The sequence below is a fragment of the Lontra canadensis genome, unplaced genomic scaffold (assembly GCF_010015895.1).
Source record: "Lontra canadensis isolate GAN:19392208 unplaced genomic scaffold, GSC_riverotter_1.0 scaffold13, whole genome shotgun sequence".
In the NCBI taxonomy this organism is placed as follows: Eukaryota; Metazoa; Chordata; class Mammalia; order Carnivora; family Mustelidae; genus Lontra; species Lontra canadensis.
The window spans coordinates 18,527,074-18,545,782 of NW_022631007.1; the positions used below are offsets into that span (position 1 = coordinate 18,527,074).

Sequence of the window (18,709 nt, forward strand, 5' to 3'; positions counted from 1 at the left end):
AACAGTAGTCAGACCACAGAAAGAAATAAAAGGCATTCAAATTGACAATGAAGAAGTTGAACTCTCTCTCTTCTCAGATGACGTGATACTTTATATGGAAGACCCAAAAGATTCCACCCCCAAACTACTAGAACTCATACAGCAGTTCAGTAATGTGGTAGGTTACAAAATCAATGTACAGAAATCAGTTGCTTTCTTATACACTAACAGTGAAAATACAGAAAGGGAAATTACAAGAACTATAAGATACCCGGAAATAAACCTAACCAAAGAGGTAAAGGATCTGTACTCGAGAAATTATAGAACACTCATGAAAGAAATTGAAGAAGACACAAAAAGATGGAAGACCATTCCATGCTCATGGATCGGAAGAATAAACATTGTTAAAATGTCTATACTGCTTAGAGCAATCTATACTTTCAGTGCCATTCTAATCAAAATTTCACTGGCATTTTCCAAAGAACTGGAACAAACTCCTAAAATTTGCATGGAACTAGAAGAGACCCTGAATTGCTAAGTAAATATTGAAAAAGAAAAACAAAACTGGGGGCATCATGTTGTCTGATTTTAAGCTTTACTGCAAAGCTGTGATCATCAAGACAACATGGTACTAGCACAAAAACAGACACATAGACCAGTGGAACAGAGTAGAGAGCCCAGATATGGACCCTCAGCTTTATGGTCAAATAATCTTCAATAAAGCAGGAAAAAATAATACAGTGGGAAAAAGACAGTCTCTTCAATAAATGGTGCTGGGAGAATTGGAAGCTATGTGTAGAAGAATGAAACTCAGCCATTCTCTTACACCATACACAAAGATAAACTTGAAATGGATAAAAAGACCTCAACATGAGGCAGGAACCATCAGACTCCTAGAGGAGAACATAGGCAGTAACCTCTTCAACATCAGCCACAGCAACTTCTTTCAAGACATGTCTCCAAAGGCAAAGGAAACAAAAGGGAAAATGAACTTTTGGGACTTCATCAAGATCACAAGCTTCTGCACAGCAAAGGAAACAGTCAGTAAAACAAAGAGGCAACCCATGGATTGGGAGAAGATATTATGTACAATACAAAGGGCTGATATCCAAGTTCTATAAAGAACTCCTCAAACTCAAAACACACAAAACAGATAAACACGAGCAAAAAATGGGCAGAAGACATGAACAGACATTTCTCCAAAGAAGATTTAAAAACGGCTAACAGGAACATGAAAAAGTGTTCATCATCATTACCATCAGGGAGATTCAGATCAAAACCACATTGAGATACCACCTTACACCAGTCAGAATGGCCAAAATTAACAAGATAGTAAAGAACAAGTGTTGGAGAGGATGTGGAGAAAGGGGAACCCTCTCACACTGTTATGGGAATGCAAGTTGGTACAGCCACTTTGGAAAACAGTGTGCAGATTCCTTAAGAAACTAAAAATAGAGCTTCCCTGTGACCCTGCTATTTCACTATTGGGTATTTACCCCAAAGATACAGATGTAGTGAAAAGAAGGGCCATCTGTACCCCAGTGTTCATAGCAGCAATGGCTACAGTCACCAAACTGACAAAGAACCAAGAAGCCCTTCAACAGACAAATGTATAAAGAAGATTATGGTCCATATATACTGTGGAGTATTATGCCTCCATCAGAAAGGATGAATACCCGGGGCACCTGGGTGGCTCAGTGGATTAAAGCCTCTGCCTTCAGCTCAGGTCATGATCCCAGGTCCTGGGATCGAGCCCCACATCGGGCTCTTTGCTTGGCAGGGAGCCTGCTTCCTCCTCTCTCTCTGCCTGCCTCTCTGCCTGCTTGTGATCTCTGTCTGTCAAATAAATAAATAAAATCTTTAAAAAAAAAAAAAAAGAAAGGATGAATACCCAACTTCTGTATCAACATGGATGGGACTGGAAGAGATTATGCTGAGTGAAATAAGTCAACCAGAGAGTCAATTATCATATAGTTTTGCTTACTTGTGGAGCATAAGGAATAACATGGAGGACATGGGGAGATGGAGAGGAGAAGAGAGTTGGGGGAAATTGGAGAGGGAGACGAACCATGAGAGATTGTGGACTCTGAGAAACAAACTGAGGGTTTTGGAGGGGAGGAGAGTGGGGGCTTGGGTGAGCCTGGTGGTGGGTATTAAGGAGGGCACGTATTGCATGGAGCACTGGGTTTGGTGCATAAACAATGAATTCCGGAACACTGAAAAGAAATAAAAAAGGAAAAAGGGGTGGGGGGTGACAGATGCCATTGATGAAAAATTTATACATTAGAGAATTTAGTCAGCAAGGTAAAAGTGAGAGCACTAGTCCCACCCATCACCCCCCCTCAGTACTAAATGGCAAATACAGTGTGAGTGCAGTTGTGTGAGAGTATCTGCAAGAGAAAGTTCTAGAAGTAGAATTGCTGGAGCAAAGATATGTGTGTATACTTTAATTGTGGAGGTGTTTCCAAATTCTCCCAGAAGATAGGATGGGTCGGGGTTCGCCTGGTGGTATGTGACGTGGCTATCTTCTCGTAGCCGCACCACGTCACTCTCCCAGGCCTCTGAGATAGGGGAAAAAGACACCTTGCTGTTTTAATTTATTTCCTTATTAGAGGGCTTGAGTACCTTTTTCTGTGCCTAAAAGCCATTTATATGTCTTTATCCAATTCATAAGAGCAATACGAAAGATAAATTATAATTTGTTTCAGTATGACTCTAAATTGTAACTTTGTGGGGCGCCTGGGTGGCTCAGTGGGTTAAAGCTCCTGCCTTCGGCTCGGGTCATGATCCCAGGGTCCTGGGATCAAGCCCCGCATCGGGCTCTCTGCTCAGTGGAGAGCCTGCTTCCCCTTCTCTTTCTGCCTGCCTCTCTGCCTACTTGTGATCTCTGTCTGTCAAATAAATAAATAAAATCTTTTTAAAAAAATAAAATAAAATAAATTGTAACTTTGTTCACTGTTTCTCTATTCAGAAGTTTTTCATCTTTATTTAATCAGATCTGTCTTTATGCTATACTGAGGAAAACTTTACTTACCTGAAGACTGGAGAAATATTTTCCTCTGTTTTGTTCTGTTCTTCAATTCACCGGAATTTTTTTTGTGAGCAGTGCAGACCAGGGATCTAATTCCATTTTTCTTCTAAATGGAGAGCTGGGGCGCCTAGGTGGCTCAGTGGGTTGGGCCTCTGCCTTTGGCTCGGATCGTGATCTCAGGGTCCGGGATCGAGTCCCCCGCCAGGCTCTTTGCTCACCCAGAGCCTGCTTCCCCCTCTCTGCCTACTTGTGATCTCTCTCTGTGTGTCAAATAAATACATAAAATATTTTTAAATTTTTTTAAAAATAAATGGAGAGCTGATTGCCATCTCATGTTTGAACAGTCCATGTTCTTGCTAATGTTGTTACCAAATAATATTCACTTGGATCTTGTGCAAACATGGAGTATGAGACCCACCTTTTTAGTAAATATCACATTGTTTGTTCAGATGTTTTCTGAGGCTGAAAATGGGTTCTGCATTCTGAAAATGCCTCAAGTTACAAAGAAAAATGGCTAAGGACACAACTGAGAACACAAGACTGGAGGAATTGTCTCGCTTTATACTGGTGTCAGTTTCTGAGTACAAAGAGCCTTGGGCTCTTTTATTTGCTTTGTGATAGTTTGTAAGCCTTACAGAAGGTAGAGTGAAGCCAGGAGTTCAGTAAGATGGAGTTTAACATGGGGGAGGCCAGGTCACAGCATGGCATTTCACACACCTGTGTCAAGGGAAGGCCCTCACCCTCCTGTGTTCCCCTCCCTGCCCCTCACAGCCTAAGCGCGATGGCCAGATGTTGCTGACTCAGGTATGGAGGCGCTTGAACCTGACGGAGTGTGATTACTTCGGGCTGGAGTTTCAGCACCCCCGGTCCTACTGGGTATGTGTCCTTGCCTTATTCTTGCAGATGGGCTCTCAGGGAATTAAGTGCACGTGACCGCAGAGAGCTCTTGAGGACCTGCTGCAGTGATAGGCAACATCCTCTGTCACGTTGCTGTTATCAGCTGTACTGTGCAGACTCAGACTGCGATTGCCTTTTAGCTAAGCCAAGTTCCCATTCTCCTTAAATTTCTTCTCCCCACCAGTACGTGTGCCTAGGAAATCCAGAACAACTGCTTAGACATTTGCATGATAATCATTTTGAGCAAACTTCTATTAAATCCGTTGGTTATCCCTCATGTGACATGATAGATGAACCTTGAAAAGTGTGGAACTTTAATATTTACAGGTAGAACTATTTTAAAGAAACCATAATCGGGCCCCTGGGTGGCTCAGTCCATTAAGTGTCCGACTCTTGATTTCAGCTCAAGTCTTGATTTCATGGTTGTGAGTTCAAGCCCCGCATTGGGTTCCTTGCTGGGTGTGGAGTCTACTAAAAAAAAAAAAAAAAAGAAAGAAAGAAACAAGAAACCAAACTCAGCCTATTCAGGAAGCATGTCAGCGTTACAGAGCTCTGCCCACTCCTTCATGCAGTGGCACTCTTGTCCAGTAGTTGTTTACAGGTGCACTTTGTACCAAAGATTTGTTTGGCCTTACAGATGCCCCCCCAAAATAATGGTTGGTACCCATGCTGTGCATAGCTACAACAGTGTGCACGTGACAGAGTGCAGGGGTTCTGGCCTGTGTGGCATCTCGTCTCCTCCCACGCTTTTCGAAGCAGGTGCTCCTGTGCCCCTCCTGGGTGTTCTGTCAGGATTTGACTGGTGTATGAGCAGAGCCTTAAATATGTCTCCTAGTTAGAAACAGTTCTGTGTTTTGGAACATTGCTATTAAATAGAGAAATTGTTGAATGGGTTTGATCTCTTTTCTTAAATCCTTTTTAGATTTGGCTGGAACCTATGAAGCCCATCATTAGGCAAGTACGAAGTAAGTCATTTTTAAAAACTCTTTAAAATTCTGTTCATTTAAGATGCTTTTTTTCTTGACTGTTCACATTGTATGTTCAGATATTCACTGTCAGCACCCTGGGGAGCAGTGGGCTGATCGCCAACAGCACGTGAACTTGGAGGTCATTGTGCTGCTTAGTCTCAGCCTGCGGCAGCTGTGGACAATCAGTGGTTCTCAAATGCAGCAGTGACAGGATATGCTCTTGGATGGGTCACTTTAATTTTTGGCCAGTATGCAAAAATAAGTATGCAGTTTCTCCCCCCAAGTTATAAAAGGCATTAAGTTTCTTCTTTAATTAGCTTCTTAATTTTTTTTAACAGTTTTTAAAAGTTTATTTTTTGTGGTTTTATTTTTTTGAGTATAGTTGACACACAATTTAATTACATTTTTAATAAAATAGTTTATACTGTTTTGTAATTATAAACATTATTTTAGTTAGTCTCCACTAAATTTTAAAATTTGGGATGCATAGTAATGCCTCTTAGTTACAGGGTGCTCTCCCAGGGTCCAGATTCACCTGCAGTCTGGTCCCATGTGAGAGAGAAGGATGAGTGCCAGTAGCTTCATTAGTCACTGGTGACCTAAGGCCATTTAGGTCATTGTGGCCCTGTAGCACAACACCTTCTTTTTTCTGCTTGGTGAAAATTACATAGCTGTGTTATTATAAAATTTCAGTAAAGCTAAGATGCTCAGATAAGCTAACACCTTCTGCTTTTTCTTTCCTGAAATCAGGTTGTTCTGGTTCAGTGTAATGAGTGATGACATTTTTCTTTCACTAAGTCTATAAAGATTTCAAAAAATAGTGGGATTGATTTTACTTGTGAAGTTTAATATATTTCCTTACAGGGACGCCTGGGTGGCTTACTTAGTGAAGGTCTGCCTTTGGCTCAGGTCGTGATCCCAGGACTCTGGGATGGAGCCCGGCATCAGGCTTCTTGCTCAGCAGGGAGTCTGCTTCTCCCTTTCCTTCTGCCTGCCCCTCCTCCTGCTTATGCGCTCTCGAGCTCGATTGTGCTCTCTCTCTCTCTCTCTGACAAATACATAAAATCTTAAAAAAAATTTTTTTTTTTTAAATAAGTGTTTCTTTTCACAGGGCCAAAGAACGCGTTGCTTCGTCTAGCGGTGAAATTTTTCCCACCTGATCCGGGTCAGTTGCAGGAAGAATATACAAGGTGCAGTAGCCCCTTCTGAAACACCGCTGTCGCTGGCAGGGTCTACAATTCACCTGTGTCTCCTGTTGCACCTGGCTCATCAGGGGCTCAGGATCTCTCTGTTCCCAGAATGAATGAAGCTACAACACACATAGAAGCTGTGACCCACATGCAGCATTAAAAGAAGCAGTTAACCCTTGCACAAACACAAATGCCAGCAGAGCTTAGAAAAGGGTTTATGGTAAAATTTGGGGATGAAGATGGGGGTTATGTGTTAGTGTACTGTGAAAGTGATAGTCTCCAGCTGAGCACAGGTTTGTGCCCGTGTGTGGGTTCTCAGGAGTCTCACCCATCATAAATGTACAAAGTACACTTGGCTAGGAGAAGTCTTTATGAATATATGGAGCAGAAATAGTTGAGGTGATTTCTTTTATGGCAGAAGTAACTGAAAGAAAATATTTACAGTTGTTTCATCTTGGTAACAGATTATGGAAGCTTTTTCCTTGTGTTTTATGTACCAACTCAAAACCCAAGATCAGATGTAAGATAAAAGAGAGCTATGATATCATTGTAGTAGTAACAGCCCTTCTGACTAAACATGGATTTCTGCCTGAACCATAGGCATCTTATGAACCTCTCCTTGGAACATTTTTATAGAGCCTTGTAACATCACAAAATCACAGACTGTCAGCCTCAGGGAAATGTTGGGATCCCATTAGTCCAGCCCCCTTATTTGATGGGTAACAAGACTGAACCCCAAAAACAGCAAAAAGTGTCTTTAAGAGTGAATACAGAGCTCACTTTCATAGTGTATTACGTACCTGACATTTACCAAACGTCTTCTTTGAGGGAATAACTTTTAAATATATATATGTACCTGGAAAGTAACAAGGAATAGGAAGTGTTACCTAATTCTGGGTCCTGGGGCCAAGGTATGTTTATTCAGAAGTTCCTTTGTTTCTATTTATAAGAAAAATTTACTATTCATGATAAAAGAAGAAACTTCACAGTAAAGCTATGTAGAAAGTGAATGTAGCCCTTGCTCTCTGCCCATGGCACTGTCCCCAGAAGTAGTACCACTTGAGTTGTGCCTTCCAGATGGATTCATAGGATATATAAGTGGATCTGGGTCTTTAAAAACAATACTTTACAAAGCTGTATCACTGCACGCAGAGTACTTTAGGTTGGTTGTTTCTTGTTTTGTTTTCTACTCACATGTGGTGTTCCATGGATGTCTTTCCACAGTGGTGCGAGTGGCTACAGTCTGTGTTCCACAGCGGTGCGAGTGGCTACAGTCTGTGTTATTGAATTCCTATTTGTGCAATTAGATGATTTCCAGTGTTTCTTTGCTGTATCGCTGCAAGTAAACAGCCTTGCCCACGTATCTTTCTAAACTCTGGAAAATATATCTCCAGGAAAGTTTCATAAAGGTGAAACTGCTAAGTTCAAGGGTGGGCACATTTAAATTGTAAACTCACTCTCGAGTATAAATTCCAATAAGGAGACAGTTTGTCTTGCATTGTACTTCCACCTCCAGGAATAGTACCTGGACTGTAATACTTGCTCAGCAATTATTTGTTGATGGAATAAATGAATATATGAATACATTCAAATTGTCTTCTCTAGTTACATTCTTACCATTCAGGAGTGCCTGTTTCTCTGATTCTAGCCAAGACCAAATATCTTCAATCTGTGTACAGCTCTTAGAGCTGCATTTAAAGCCATATCTTAATTGGATATTTCTCCTCTTTCACAGCAGAATTGTTGAGCGCAGTTTTGTGTGTGTAACTGAAGTAATGAGAACTTATGAGCTTCCCCTTAAAGGTGTGGTGTGTTTGGAAGGCGAGCGTCTGAGAGCTCCTGTTTGTGCAGTCTACTGCGCGTGACCCCGTCCACTGAGCCGCCGCCTGCGAAGGGCCTCCTGTCACTTTGCCTTCGCTCATGGTCTGCTCCGATGTCCCTGGTCGCTGCTGTTTCCTGGGGCTCTGTGCTCTCCTGTGATGCAGACATGGGGGTACACGCCAGAGCCTTCAGAGTTGACATCTGTGCTGTTTTGAACTCCTAGATACCTGTTTGCCTTGCAACTTAAGAGGGACCTCCTGGAGGAGCGTCTGCCTTGCACGGACACCACGGCCGCCCTCCTGGCATCCCACCTTCTGCAAGGTGAGTATCTCCCTGCCCCGGGCGAAGGAACCAGCCACGTCCAAGGTCTGAAATGCACAGCGCTATTGACCACTGGCACCTGAAGCACCTTAAGGTTCATGAGTGTGAGGAAGACCGGGCCTTTAATTTGCCTATTTCCTCTCATAAGCTGGAGATTAACATCTACGAAGTGGAGGTTCTTGAGGCAGTCCCCACCCAGAAAGAAAGGCTCAAGGCCAAGATCTGCAGCCACACAGGGTCTTTGGAAATGTCTCTCCTTTGTGCCTTCTTGCATTTTCCATCAGTGTTCAGTCTGGGAGCCAAATGGCAGCCCTGATCCTCAGCACCCCTGGAAAGAGACCTCTCTAGCATGAACGTCACAGCCCCTCTGGTGACAAGTTAGGTATCAAACCCTGAGAAGAAAGAACACATTTCTCAGTATGTCACACAGAGCAAGGGATGGCTCAGAAGAACAGGGAGAATTACGGCGTAGGAAGAGGTTCTGAAAGCAGCCTGTGCCTTGCTGGAGCTTTATGGAGTCCTCAGCTGACAGAGGAGGAAGAGGGAAGCACGCCGCTGCTAGGCTGGAGTTCCACCTGGTGCAGAATAACGTGTCTGAAAGTTTGAGCCCAGGACTTCCCGTCCCGTTGTGAGGCGGGTGCTGTGCCGCTGGGCGCGAGTGTCCTGGTCCCTGGCCTGCTGGGCACTATGCGTGCACCTTGCTGTGAATTTGAGGCTGTCTCAAAACAAAACCAAAAAAAGCAGCTCATTCAAGGTAATTGGGCTTAACTATGATTCTTGAAACATGAGTAGCCTCAAGTTTCATGAAATTAGAAAGAGACATTGTTCCTCAAGAATTTGAGAGGCTCTGAGGGAAAAATGATTTAAAACACATTGTCCTGAAACAAATAAAATGAGAAAAATAAGATAACATGCTCCTGGTCACAACAGTCTTGAGACTGCAGGTGGATAAAGCGTGGCTTAAGACACAACAAACTGCCCAGGATAGACTGGTGGTTCACCATAGGCCTCCTTGGGGTCACTCACCAGCATCTTTATTCTTCAAAACTCAGGAAGAAACTTCTTTACCTGCCTTCCTATTTGCCTTTAATAGCTTAAGATATGTGGAAAAGTAAAATACAAGATCCTGTTTATTTGAGGGATATATTCTTTTACTACAGATTTAGGATAATTTTTTTTCTACTTTTAATTCATGCATTCGCATGTACAAATGCTTGTATTTTTCTTTATTTGAAAGTAAGAATCGTTGTCTGTTACTGTCTCATTTCAGCGGAAATAGGAGATTATGATGAAACCCTGGACAGAGAGCACCTCAAAGCCAATGAGTACCTGCCCAGTCAGGAGCATTCTCTTGAAAAGATTCTGGAATTCCACCGGAAGCACACGTGAGTCCATCAGAGCTGACTGCTGGCCCCCGTCACCACATTTCATGACAAACTAGTGTTTTTACGTAACAGAAGCCACCACTGAGGCTTCTGCAAGCCTGACCAGAGTCACTTCTGCTGCCTGGGGGCCACTGCTGGGGGGAGGCTAGAATGGAATCCACACCCTGACAAGAGTGACCAGAGGGCAGGGCATCAGGGGCAACTGCATGTGAGCATTCTTATGGAGTGTTGTGTGAGACGTGTGTGGTAAGCCTGTTGAGCGTCTGTGGGCCCTCCTACGAGGTGGGGTAGGGCTGGCAGATGCGAGCATCACAGAGCTGCCCTGTGAGTGACTTCATTTAGGTTTCTCGACGCTGGTGTGCTTTTGAGAGTAAAGAGGTACAGGTAGGAGCCATGAGAAGGGAGGGCCAGGGCCAAGGGCCTGGGGGAGGTGGTTGTCATCTTGAACCCACCAAAGGGAAAGTGGACAGGAGAGGGGCCGATGGCTTGGTCTTGTCCTTGAGAAGAGGCCTGTTGATGTGCAGGTTTATTTTGGTCAGATAAGCCTTGTGGGGAAAGCTCCACGGGGATCCCTCTCAGCTTTTCATCAAAGGTTTGGGTACCAGCTGTCTGTCAGTCCCTACTGTCCACACTGGGGGAGGGGGTAGCTTGAACAGCAGACCAAGATCCTCACCCTGGAGGACTTTGTATTACCCCCCAAGACTGCATGCTTCTTGTGCATTTTGCCACTCACAGTTCTTAGGGAGTGAGTGCCTTTTGTGTGCCCGGCATTGGGGCAGCCTTGGGCTGCGTGGGTGTATGTATGTTAGGGAATGTGAGCTACAGAACAGACAGAGCCTCCTTCACTGTGAGGAGAAGGGTGAGTGGCTGGGCTGCTGGGGTAGGCAGGCATCTTTGAGGAATTAGCCACATTGGGTTGCTGAGGGGCATTCAGGCAGAGGCAGCAGCTTGGAAGGGCAGGAGGAGGCTCGTGGACCCAGCCTGCCACCCACTGTTCCACCTGAAGTTCTGCTTTAAGCAGTGGGGCGAGTAACAGTGCCTGCTGCTGACAGGAGGCTATGTGTGACCCTCCTCTCGTGGCAAGACTGAGTGTAGGCACTGGCCTGATCTTGGATGTCACAGTTTGGGGCATCTCTTAGTGTCAAAGTTCAGCCCACCTGGGCAGAGAAGCAAAGGGCCATCTCCCAGTGCCAGTCTGAGTCCCATGCCCGTCCCAGAGGAGACGATGACCCATTCAGGATTTATTCCTAGAGTGGGGGTGGGGCGCTGCACTGGCACCAGCAGGGAGATGGGTCCGGGTTGTAGGCAGAGTGTTGTCAGCATGTGAGCAGACAGGCTGTGCAGGTAACCTGGGGGGGGGGGGGGCGGAGAGGCAGATGGAGAAGTGAACAGAACCTAGGACAGACCCTAAAACCTGGCCATGGGAGGGTGAGTGAGGAAGGGGCACCACCAGAGGCCCTGAGAATGGGCAGCGAGTGAGGCAGGGAGAGAGCCTCGGACACCAAGGGGCAGCGTGTCAGGAAATGGCACAGCCCCTCAGGCAGGGGCTCAGCACCAGGCCAAGCGAGTGTGGATGCAAGTGTGTCTGTGAGGTGAGGTTCAGAGTGAAGGCCAGGCTCACACTGGAAGTGAGGTGACGGGATGGTGAAGGTCTGTGAGCAGTCACTCTTGAGAGCCACCTGGCCACGAGCAAAGACGCCCCAAGGAGGGCACTTGTGCACATGTGTGCGTGCCCCTGTGCTTGTATGTCTGTGTGTTTGCACACATGTGCTCATGTGCCCGCAGTGTGTGTGTATATGTGCATGTGTATCAGCGTGTCAGGTGTGTGTCTTAAGGTGACTGCCTTAAAAACTTGTGAAAGGGGAACCTTGGGGGGCTCAGCTGGTGAAGCATCTGCCTTCAGCTCAGGTCATTATCCTAAGGTCCTGGGATCAAGCCCCACATCAGGCTCCTTGCTGAGCTTCTCCCTCTGCGTGCTATCCTCCCTGCTTGTGTGCTCGCTCTCCCACTCTGATAGATAAATGTATATATTTATATATATACTTGTGAAAGCCAGTTAAGAAATCGGGTGATGTGTTTCATCAGAGGACTAAAACTGGGCTCATTCCATGGGAGGAAAGCGCATGGGAGCTCTGCTGTCACTCTCTGGGCTCCCATGATTCTTTTTAATCCCCTGCTAAAGATTTTTTTTAAGGGATGAACAATTTCTTTCTTTCTTTCTTTCTTTTTTTTAAGATTTGTTTATTTACTTACTTACCTACTTACTTACTTGTCAGAGAGCTTGAAGAGAAAGAGGCACAAGTAGGAAGAGCAGCAGGCAGAGGGAGAAGCAGGCTCCCCACTGGGCAGGGAGCCCAATGTGGGGCTTGATCCCGGGACCCTGGGATCATGACCTGAGCTGAAGGCAGAGGCTTAACCGACTGAGCCACCCAGGCACCCCAAGATTTTAATTTTTAAGTGATCTCTGCAAGCCCCCAGATCGAGTCACATGCTCACATTGACGGAGCCAAGCAGGGGCCCTCTCATGGTTCTGATGTGTTGACTTAATCTTCCAGTCATCAGATACTTGTACTTCTTTTCCTTAAATCATTTTTTGTGGTGGGTTCTTAAATATAATGTGGTACCTTCATTTTAACCAAGATAAACAAAATTTTTAAGATTTTATCTATTTATTTGTTAGAGAATTAGCACAAGGTGGGGGGGGAGTGACAGAGGGAGAAGCAGACTCTCCACTGAGCCAGGAGCGATGCGGGGCTCAATCCCAGGCCCCGGGGTCATGACCTGAGCTGAAGGCAGACGCTTGACTGCCTGAGTTACCCATGCGTTCCCTGACCAAGATAAATTTCTTACCTAGTATAGAACATCTTCCTTGGCCTACTGGAAACACACTTCAGTAATCACTGAATAAGATATTGAAGGAATTTTTTTTTTTTTAAATCACAGTTCTTTTGGATCTTTGAGAGTGAAGTAAAAGGTTTGGAAGCTGGTATCTTAGTCCTTCGGGGCTGCTGTAACTGAGCACCCCAGGCTGGGCGGCTTGTAGCCTACAGACCTTGATTTCTCACAGTTCTGGAGGGTAGAAGTCCAACATGGAGGCCCTGGTGGATTTGGTGGTGCTGAGGACCTGCTTCCTGTTTCATAAATGGCATTTCTTGCTCTGTCCTCACAGGGTGGAAGGGGCTGGGCGCTCCCTGGAGCCTCTGTTTTGAGGCCACTAATATTCAGGAGTCCTCTACACGGGCCCCTCCCAAAGACCCCTCTCCAAATACTCTCATATTGGAGGTTTGGCTGCAGCCTAGGATTTGGAGGACACAGACACTGATTCACCCTGTAACATTCCACCCCCCCCCACATTCATGTTCATGCACAATATATTCATTCCATCCTAATAGCCTGAACGTCCCCACCTCCTGCACCAACTCGAAAACTCTCCCAGGCCCACAGCCTCTCCTGAATCTCATCTTGATGAGGACTGGCTGGGACTCCAGCTAGGGTTCTGCCTGAAGCCAAGTCTCCTCCAGCTGTGGACCTGTGAAAACAGAATACTATGCTGGGGACAGCATAGGATTGGCACTCCCCTCCAAAGGGAGAAATTGGAACAAAGGGAAGGGTAACAGGTCTCAGGCAAGCCCAATAGCTAGCAGGGCAAATGACCTTAGACTTTAAGGCTCAGGAATAATCTTCTTTGGCTCAGTGCTCTGCCCTCCAGGCAGCCCTGGCCTTGGAGACCTGGTGGAGGCTGTGGGGCCCTCAACCCCTGCCCTCTTCGCCACCGGCCTGTGTTGGGAGGGACAGCCCTGACCTGAATTGCCTTTGGGGTCCTTCTCCCGCTGTCCTGACTTCTCTCCATACTGATCTCCTCAGCCATTTAGCTACACCCTTAGTGTCCTCATTTTCTGCAGTATGCATAGGTGAATATTTTCCTGGTCTTAAAGTTCTGTTTCCTCTCTGTTCCCCACTTCCATCTCTCAGGCACTTCCCTCTTGTGCTTTCCTGGCAGCAGTCAGAGCAGCCCAGCCGCACCTTCCCGACTTGGCCTAGAGAGCTCTTCAGCTAAACTTCCAGTTCCATTGCTGGCCAGTTCTGCCCTCCACAGAACACTAGGATATAAATATAATTCAGCCAAATTTTGTGCCACTTGATAAAAAAGGATCACCTTCTCTTCTGTTTCTAATACTGTGTACTCCTCACTTCCTTCTGAGACCTCGCCAGAATAGCCTTTCCCATCCTCATATCTACCCAATTCTGTTCACAAAGGCTTAGAGCTTCTCTGAGAAGAAAGGCTTTCTCTGCTCTCTTTTCCTTCTGAGTCCTCACCAGACTCTCCCTTAGCCTCCCTGATTCTAGCTTCACCTCAGAACTCCCCCAACCTCTTCCTGGCACCCCGCTCCAAAGCTGTGGCAGTGGTCACTAGAAGCATTAGGGATGAGCAAATCTTGGGGTGCCTGGCTGGCTCAATCAGTAGAGCATACAGCTCTTAATCTCAGGGTTGTAAATTCAAGCCCTACATAGGGCATGGAGCCTACTAAAAATTTAAAAAATTTAGAAAGTAATAAGATCTTCCCCATTAGGACACCTTAGAAAACAGTTGTCACACACACAGTGTTTCTTAGTGATGATTTATTAAATGTAAGCTGATAGGGTGTCCGTAACAAACTCAAAGAATGGAAATTTTAGCCCAAGAATAGAAACCGTGGGAATAGCATAACCCAGACAGTCGTGTTGTTCCTTAAAGATCCAAAAACTCAGGGGCCTCTGGGTGGTGCATTCGGTTAAGCTTTGGACTCTTGGTACTGGCTCAGATCCTGATCTCAGGGTCTGGAGATCAAACACTGCCATTCCCCCATCCCCCTCAGTGCTTGCTCAGCAGGGAGTCTTTTTAAGATTCTCTCTCATTCTCCTTCTCCCTGCTGTGCTCTTTCTCTTTCTCAAATAAAAAAATCTTAAAAAAAAAAAAATCCCAAAGCTCAGACATTTGGAAGTAAGAGGAAGGGTTGTTGATGGAGAGCCCCACATGTAGGACATAGGCCTTGAGTGGGGGTCCTCTGAGTAGGACCCTCTCCCCTTGGCCCAGCTGTGCTTTGTCTGAACAGCCCCCTTCTGGAGCCTGGTGCATGTGACACAGGTCATGGGCTCTTCCCTGGAAGCATGACTGGACTGGGAACTTGAGAAACATTTCTATTCAATGTCATAATTTTATCCTTATAAAAGTATATTCTAATGGTTAGAATTGTACATTATGAAAATGTTTTGGAAAAGTATTGAAATGGGTTGAATGAGATACTGATGTTATCTTTGGTGTTTCCTGCATTTAGTAGTTGTCTCTGTGTATAATGTTTGCATGGGACTGTGTCAGTATTTAGGGCAAAGTATAATGCTGAGCATCTAGTGGATACAAAAACCATGCTGCCCGTTAGGAAATGGAGTACAGGCTAAAAGGAAACAGACAATTTCTTTGGTCTGTGTGTGTGGTATGCTGCATTTCCGTGGGTCAATAAACTTAAAGGGACCAGTCTGCTCTGAAACAAAGCCTCCAGCCTTGGTTTGTTTTATTCTGTTTTGTCTTCCTAATCAATTCTGTTGTATGTTTTGGCTTTTTGAGAAATGAAGTTGTTTCAGTGCTGTGACCGTGCCATCCTTTATTACTCTAGGGGCCAGACGCCTGCTGAGTCGGATTTCCAGGTGCTCGAAATTGCCCGGAAGTTGGAAATGTATGGCATCAGATTTCACACGGCTTCTGACAGGGAGGGGGCCAGAATTAACCTGGCTGTTTCCCACATGGGTGTCCTCGTGTTCCAGGTAGGGAGGGTGGGGGTGCACTCTGACTCGATGGGGCTTGAACACGTGCTGGTAAAATTTTGTTCTGATGTGTACGATCTTGGACGTGGAGGAGGAGCCTTGCATATCTTCTGATCCCACCTCTCACCTCGTGGAGTAGATGTTTCCTTGTCTCTCTCTCCTCACTGTCACAGAGCCCTCTGGCCCCTGGGGCACCCCGTCACATGCCACCTCTGATTTTGACCTGAAGGTCATCCCCATAGAATCTTCTCTGGAAACACTGACTCCTCTGTGCAGAGCCATCTCCAGGCCTCAGGCATGGACCTGCGCAGGTCTGGACGTGATGCACTGGGGGGTGTCTGCGGTCGTCATTTCAGGACATAAAGCTAGAACAGAGCGGAAACTGTGAGAGGCTGTGGTGCGTGATAACCATCAGTACAATCGTGAACCTAGTGTTGGCGGTGTATGCAGAGGCAGACGGTTCCATAAAGGGCCACTGAGCTCTGCCCGCAGTGAAGCACGTGTATGCTGGGGTTTGTGGTGGGGAAGCGTCTGCGAGTGACTGCTAGAGCACAGGCCCTCCATGGCCTGGAGATGCTGGAAGGGCTGCCCACGTCCTCTGCCCCAGGCCCTGTGGCCCACTTGCTGCTGCGATCTGCCCTCTAGGGAGCCCTCTGGTCCAGCCTTTGCAAAGCTGTGGGCCTCCAGTTGCACGTGGACATCCTGCCAAGGCCTGCTCAGCCCTGACCGCCATTGGGGGGGTACATCCTGGGCATCCAGGGCCTGCGTTAGCCACTCCTTCCCCTGTGGGCTCTTTTTAACCTATGGTCATCTAGGATGGCTCAGCTGATCCAGGCCCCCATAGTCAAGCCACGCTTGTTCTCTTTTTCTTTTCCTTTCATTTTTAACCTAGCCATCAAGTTTTCAATTTCCTATTAGGGGAAAAAAAAAATCTTATTTTGTCAACAGAATGTTAATTGTGTTCTATCGTATACTGAGTGATTGGTGGAAACGGTACCAGGCTCACTGTGTGAGGTGATGGACCCAGGGCCTCCCACAGCTGCTGGCTCACATGACCGTTTCTGTATCATGCAGACATGAAAGTCACACGTCCATCCCAATCGAATTCAGGTGATTTTTCCAGAAAAGGATAATTTGTAACTGGAAGAAGTTAAAAGCAGGGATCAGAGACTTCATATTAAGCACATTAGATGGTATTCATTATTATTCCCTCAAACCCCCACCAGAATGATAATGAAGGAGTTGGGTTTTTTGTTTTGTTTTAAATTTAAACTAGTAACAACAAAGACTGGAAAAGGAAATCAAATGCCAGCGATGTTTTAGAAGTTGGGAAATGGGCAGATGAGTGGGAGCAGTGCAGAGTAGTGGGAAGGGAGTGGGAGGCCAGACTTCTGTGTCCGCAGGAGTTTAGGGGGCACCTTGGTGGGCCCCGGGCAGGCTGGGGCTGATAACAGCCTGGTTGCATCTGTGGGAGGAGCAGGTACAGCCGCAGCCCCTCCCTGTACTGGGAGAGGGCAAGGGCCTCCCTCTCCGGGGTCTGGCTCAGAAGGCAGAGGACAATACGAGGTGAGCCTCCAAGTAGATGTTTAAGGGAAAGCCTGTACTCCGTGTTGCCACAGGCCTCCCCGTCTCTGCTCCCCTGGAATGGTGGACAGGCTGACATCTCAGAGACAGGAGACTGATGTCCAGAAAGTCCACATGGCCTTCTGGGAGCCCTGCAGGTGTTGACACAGGGGCATCCCATGGTAACAGGCCTGGCTCCCTACCCCCGCCTCCCCCCAACAAAGAGCCTCCAGCCAGCATTTCAGAGCCTTCTGTTTTAAAGACTTTCATTCGGGAATAACTTCCGAACTTACAGAAAAGCTGTAAGAGTTAGAACAACACAGCGAGCCCTCATGTGCCCTGACCCTGGATTTCACCCACAACAGCATTTTACACATTTGCTTTGTGGTTTGTGTTTTCCCCAGCACGCTTCCTCACCCCCACTCCGTGTACACGCACAGCCACGCATGAACATGCGCGCACATATAACTCTTCAGAAGCATTTGAGAATGGGCTGCAGACTCCTGAACCCTTGACCACTAAAGGCATATGTTTGTAATCCTGGAACACTGCCTGACCATTGTCACTGAGGCAGCTGATGTGCTGGTCGTTCTCCGGGGTTGTCAGCCAGCCAGTTGATGTCCTCACGGTGCTTATCCCTACAGGACAGGGCCCAGACATGGCATTTAGCTGTTGCATCTGCTGTGTCCTTAAAGCTAGAGCATTTCTTTTCTTCATCTTTCAGGACATTGACAGTGTTGAGCACAGTCCTTTTTATTTTTAATAGGACATTCTCCATTTTTGGTTTGTCATTTGTTTTCCTGGGATGAGGTTCAGAGACATGTTCCCACTACCCAGGTGGTCACGTTCTTGACAGAAAGTCTCAACTGAGACACCGTCCCGCCTCACTGATGGTGTGAATCTTGATCTCTGCTTTCTAGTTCTTAATTACTAGTCTTGATTACTAGTTATTAACTTTAGTTAATAGTTACTGGTTATTGTAGTTACTAGTTTTTCTCTTTAAACCAGTAAGCAGTCCATGGAAAGACACCCTTAAGACCATGCAGTTACTCTGTCCCTTGCCAGATGGACCCTAGATTTTGCTGGTGACCAGATGGTCACAGGCTCTTGCAGTCCTGGGGTCTCACTTTTAAACTAAGGCAGATAACCAAGGATCACCAGAAATTTAAGGAAATCCTCTCTCTTGAAGAACAGATACCAGATTAGTGTTGAGAAGAAACAGAGCCTGTGCCAGGAATGGGATGAGAACCCCTGTAGAATCCTCAGCAAGCACGCCATCTTCTATCTGTCTCATGGGCAAGATGCAGAAAAGTCGCTTTACACTGTGTCATGCTCATGAGGAGTAGGACTCAGATATGAAAGATTTTTGTCTTGTAATTTTATATTTTTATATTTTAGCCTTATTTGTAATAGTAAAATATTGATAACTGATCATCAGGAGGCTGGTTCATCCATGTTATGGACTATCAGGCAACTGCACAAAGAACATGTCGTGATACATGGGACATTGAGATGCACTGTTGTGTGGAGCAAAGATGAAAGTATGTATGGTTTGCTACTGCTTGTGAGGAGGAGTGGGAGAATGACACACTCTCTACACCATACAAAGTAAACAGGTGGCATTAATAGCCGCTGGGAAGGGAAGGCAGCTGCAGGCTTTGGGAGCAGGTGATAAGGGGCTTCTCCCTGGAGACTCATCCTGCTGAGGTTTTGAACCTTGCTGATGTGTTACTGCCTTATGTTTCCTGGGAAGCC

General features: G+C 46.1%; 1 protein-coding gene across 1 annotated transcript in view; it reads left to right on the forward strand.

Annotated features, from left to right (window-relative positions):
• FARP2 (FERM, ARH/RhoGEF and pleckstrin domain protein 2) overlaps positions 1–18,709 on the forward strand; it is a 110,944-nt gene that overhangs the window by 47,698 nt on the left and 44,537 nt on the right. The window contains exons 3-8 of the mRNA XM_032857720.1: positions 3,782–3,886; positions 4,830–4,872; positions 5,987–6,065; positions 8,110–8,207; positions 9,478–9,592; positions 15,244–15,391. Coding sequence (XP_032713611.1) covers positions 3,782–3,886; positions 4,830–4,872; positions 5,987–6,065; positions 8,110–8,207; positions 9,478–9,592; positions 15,244–15,391 — 588 coding nt within the window. The remainder of the gene's footprint in view (positions 1–3,781; positions 3,887–4,829; positions 4,873–5,986; positions 6,066–8,109; positions 8,208–9,477; positions 9,593–15,243; positions 15,392–18,709) is intronic.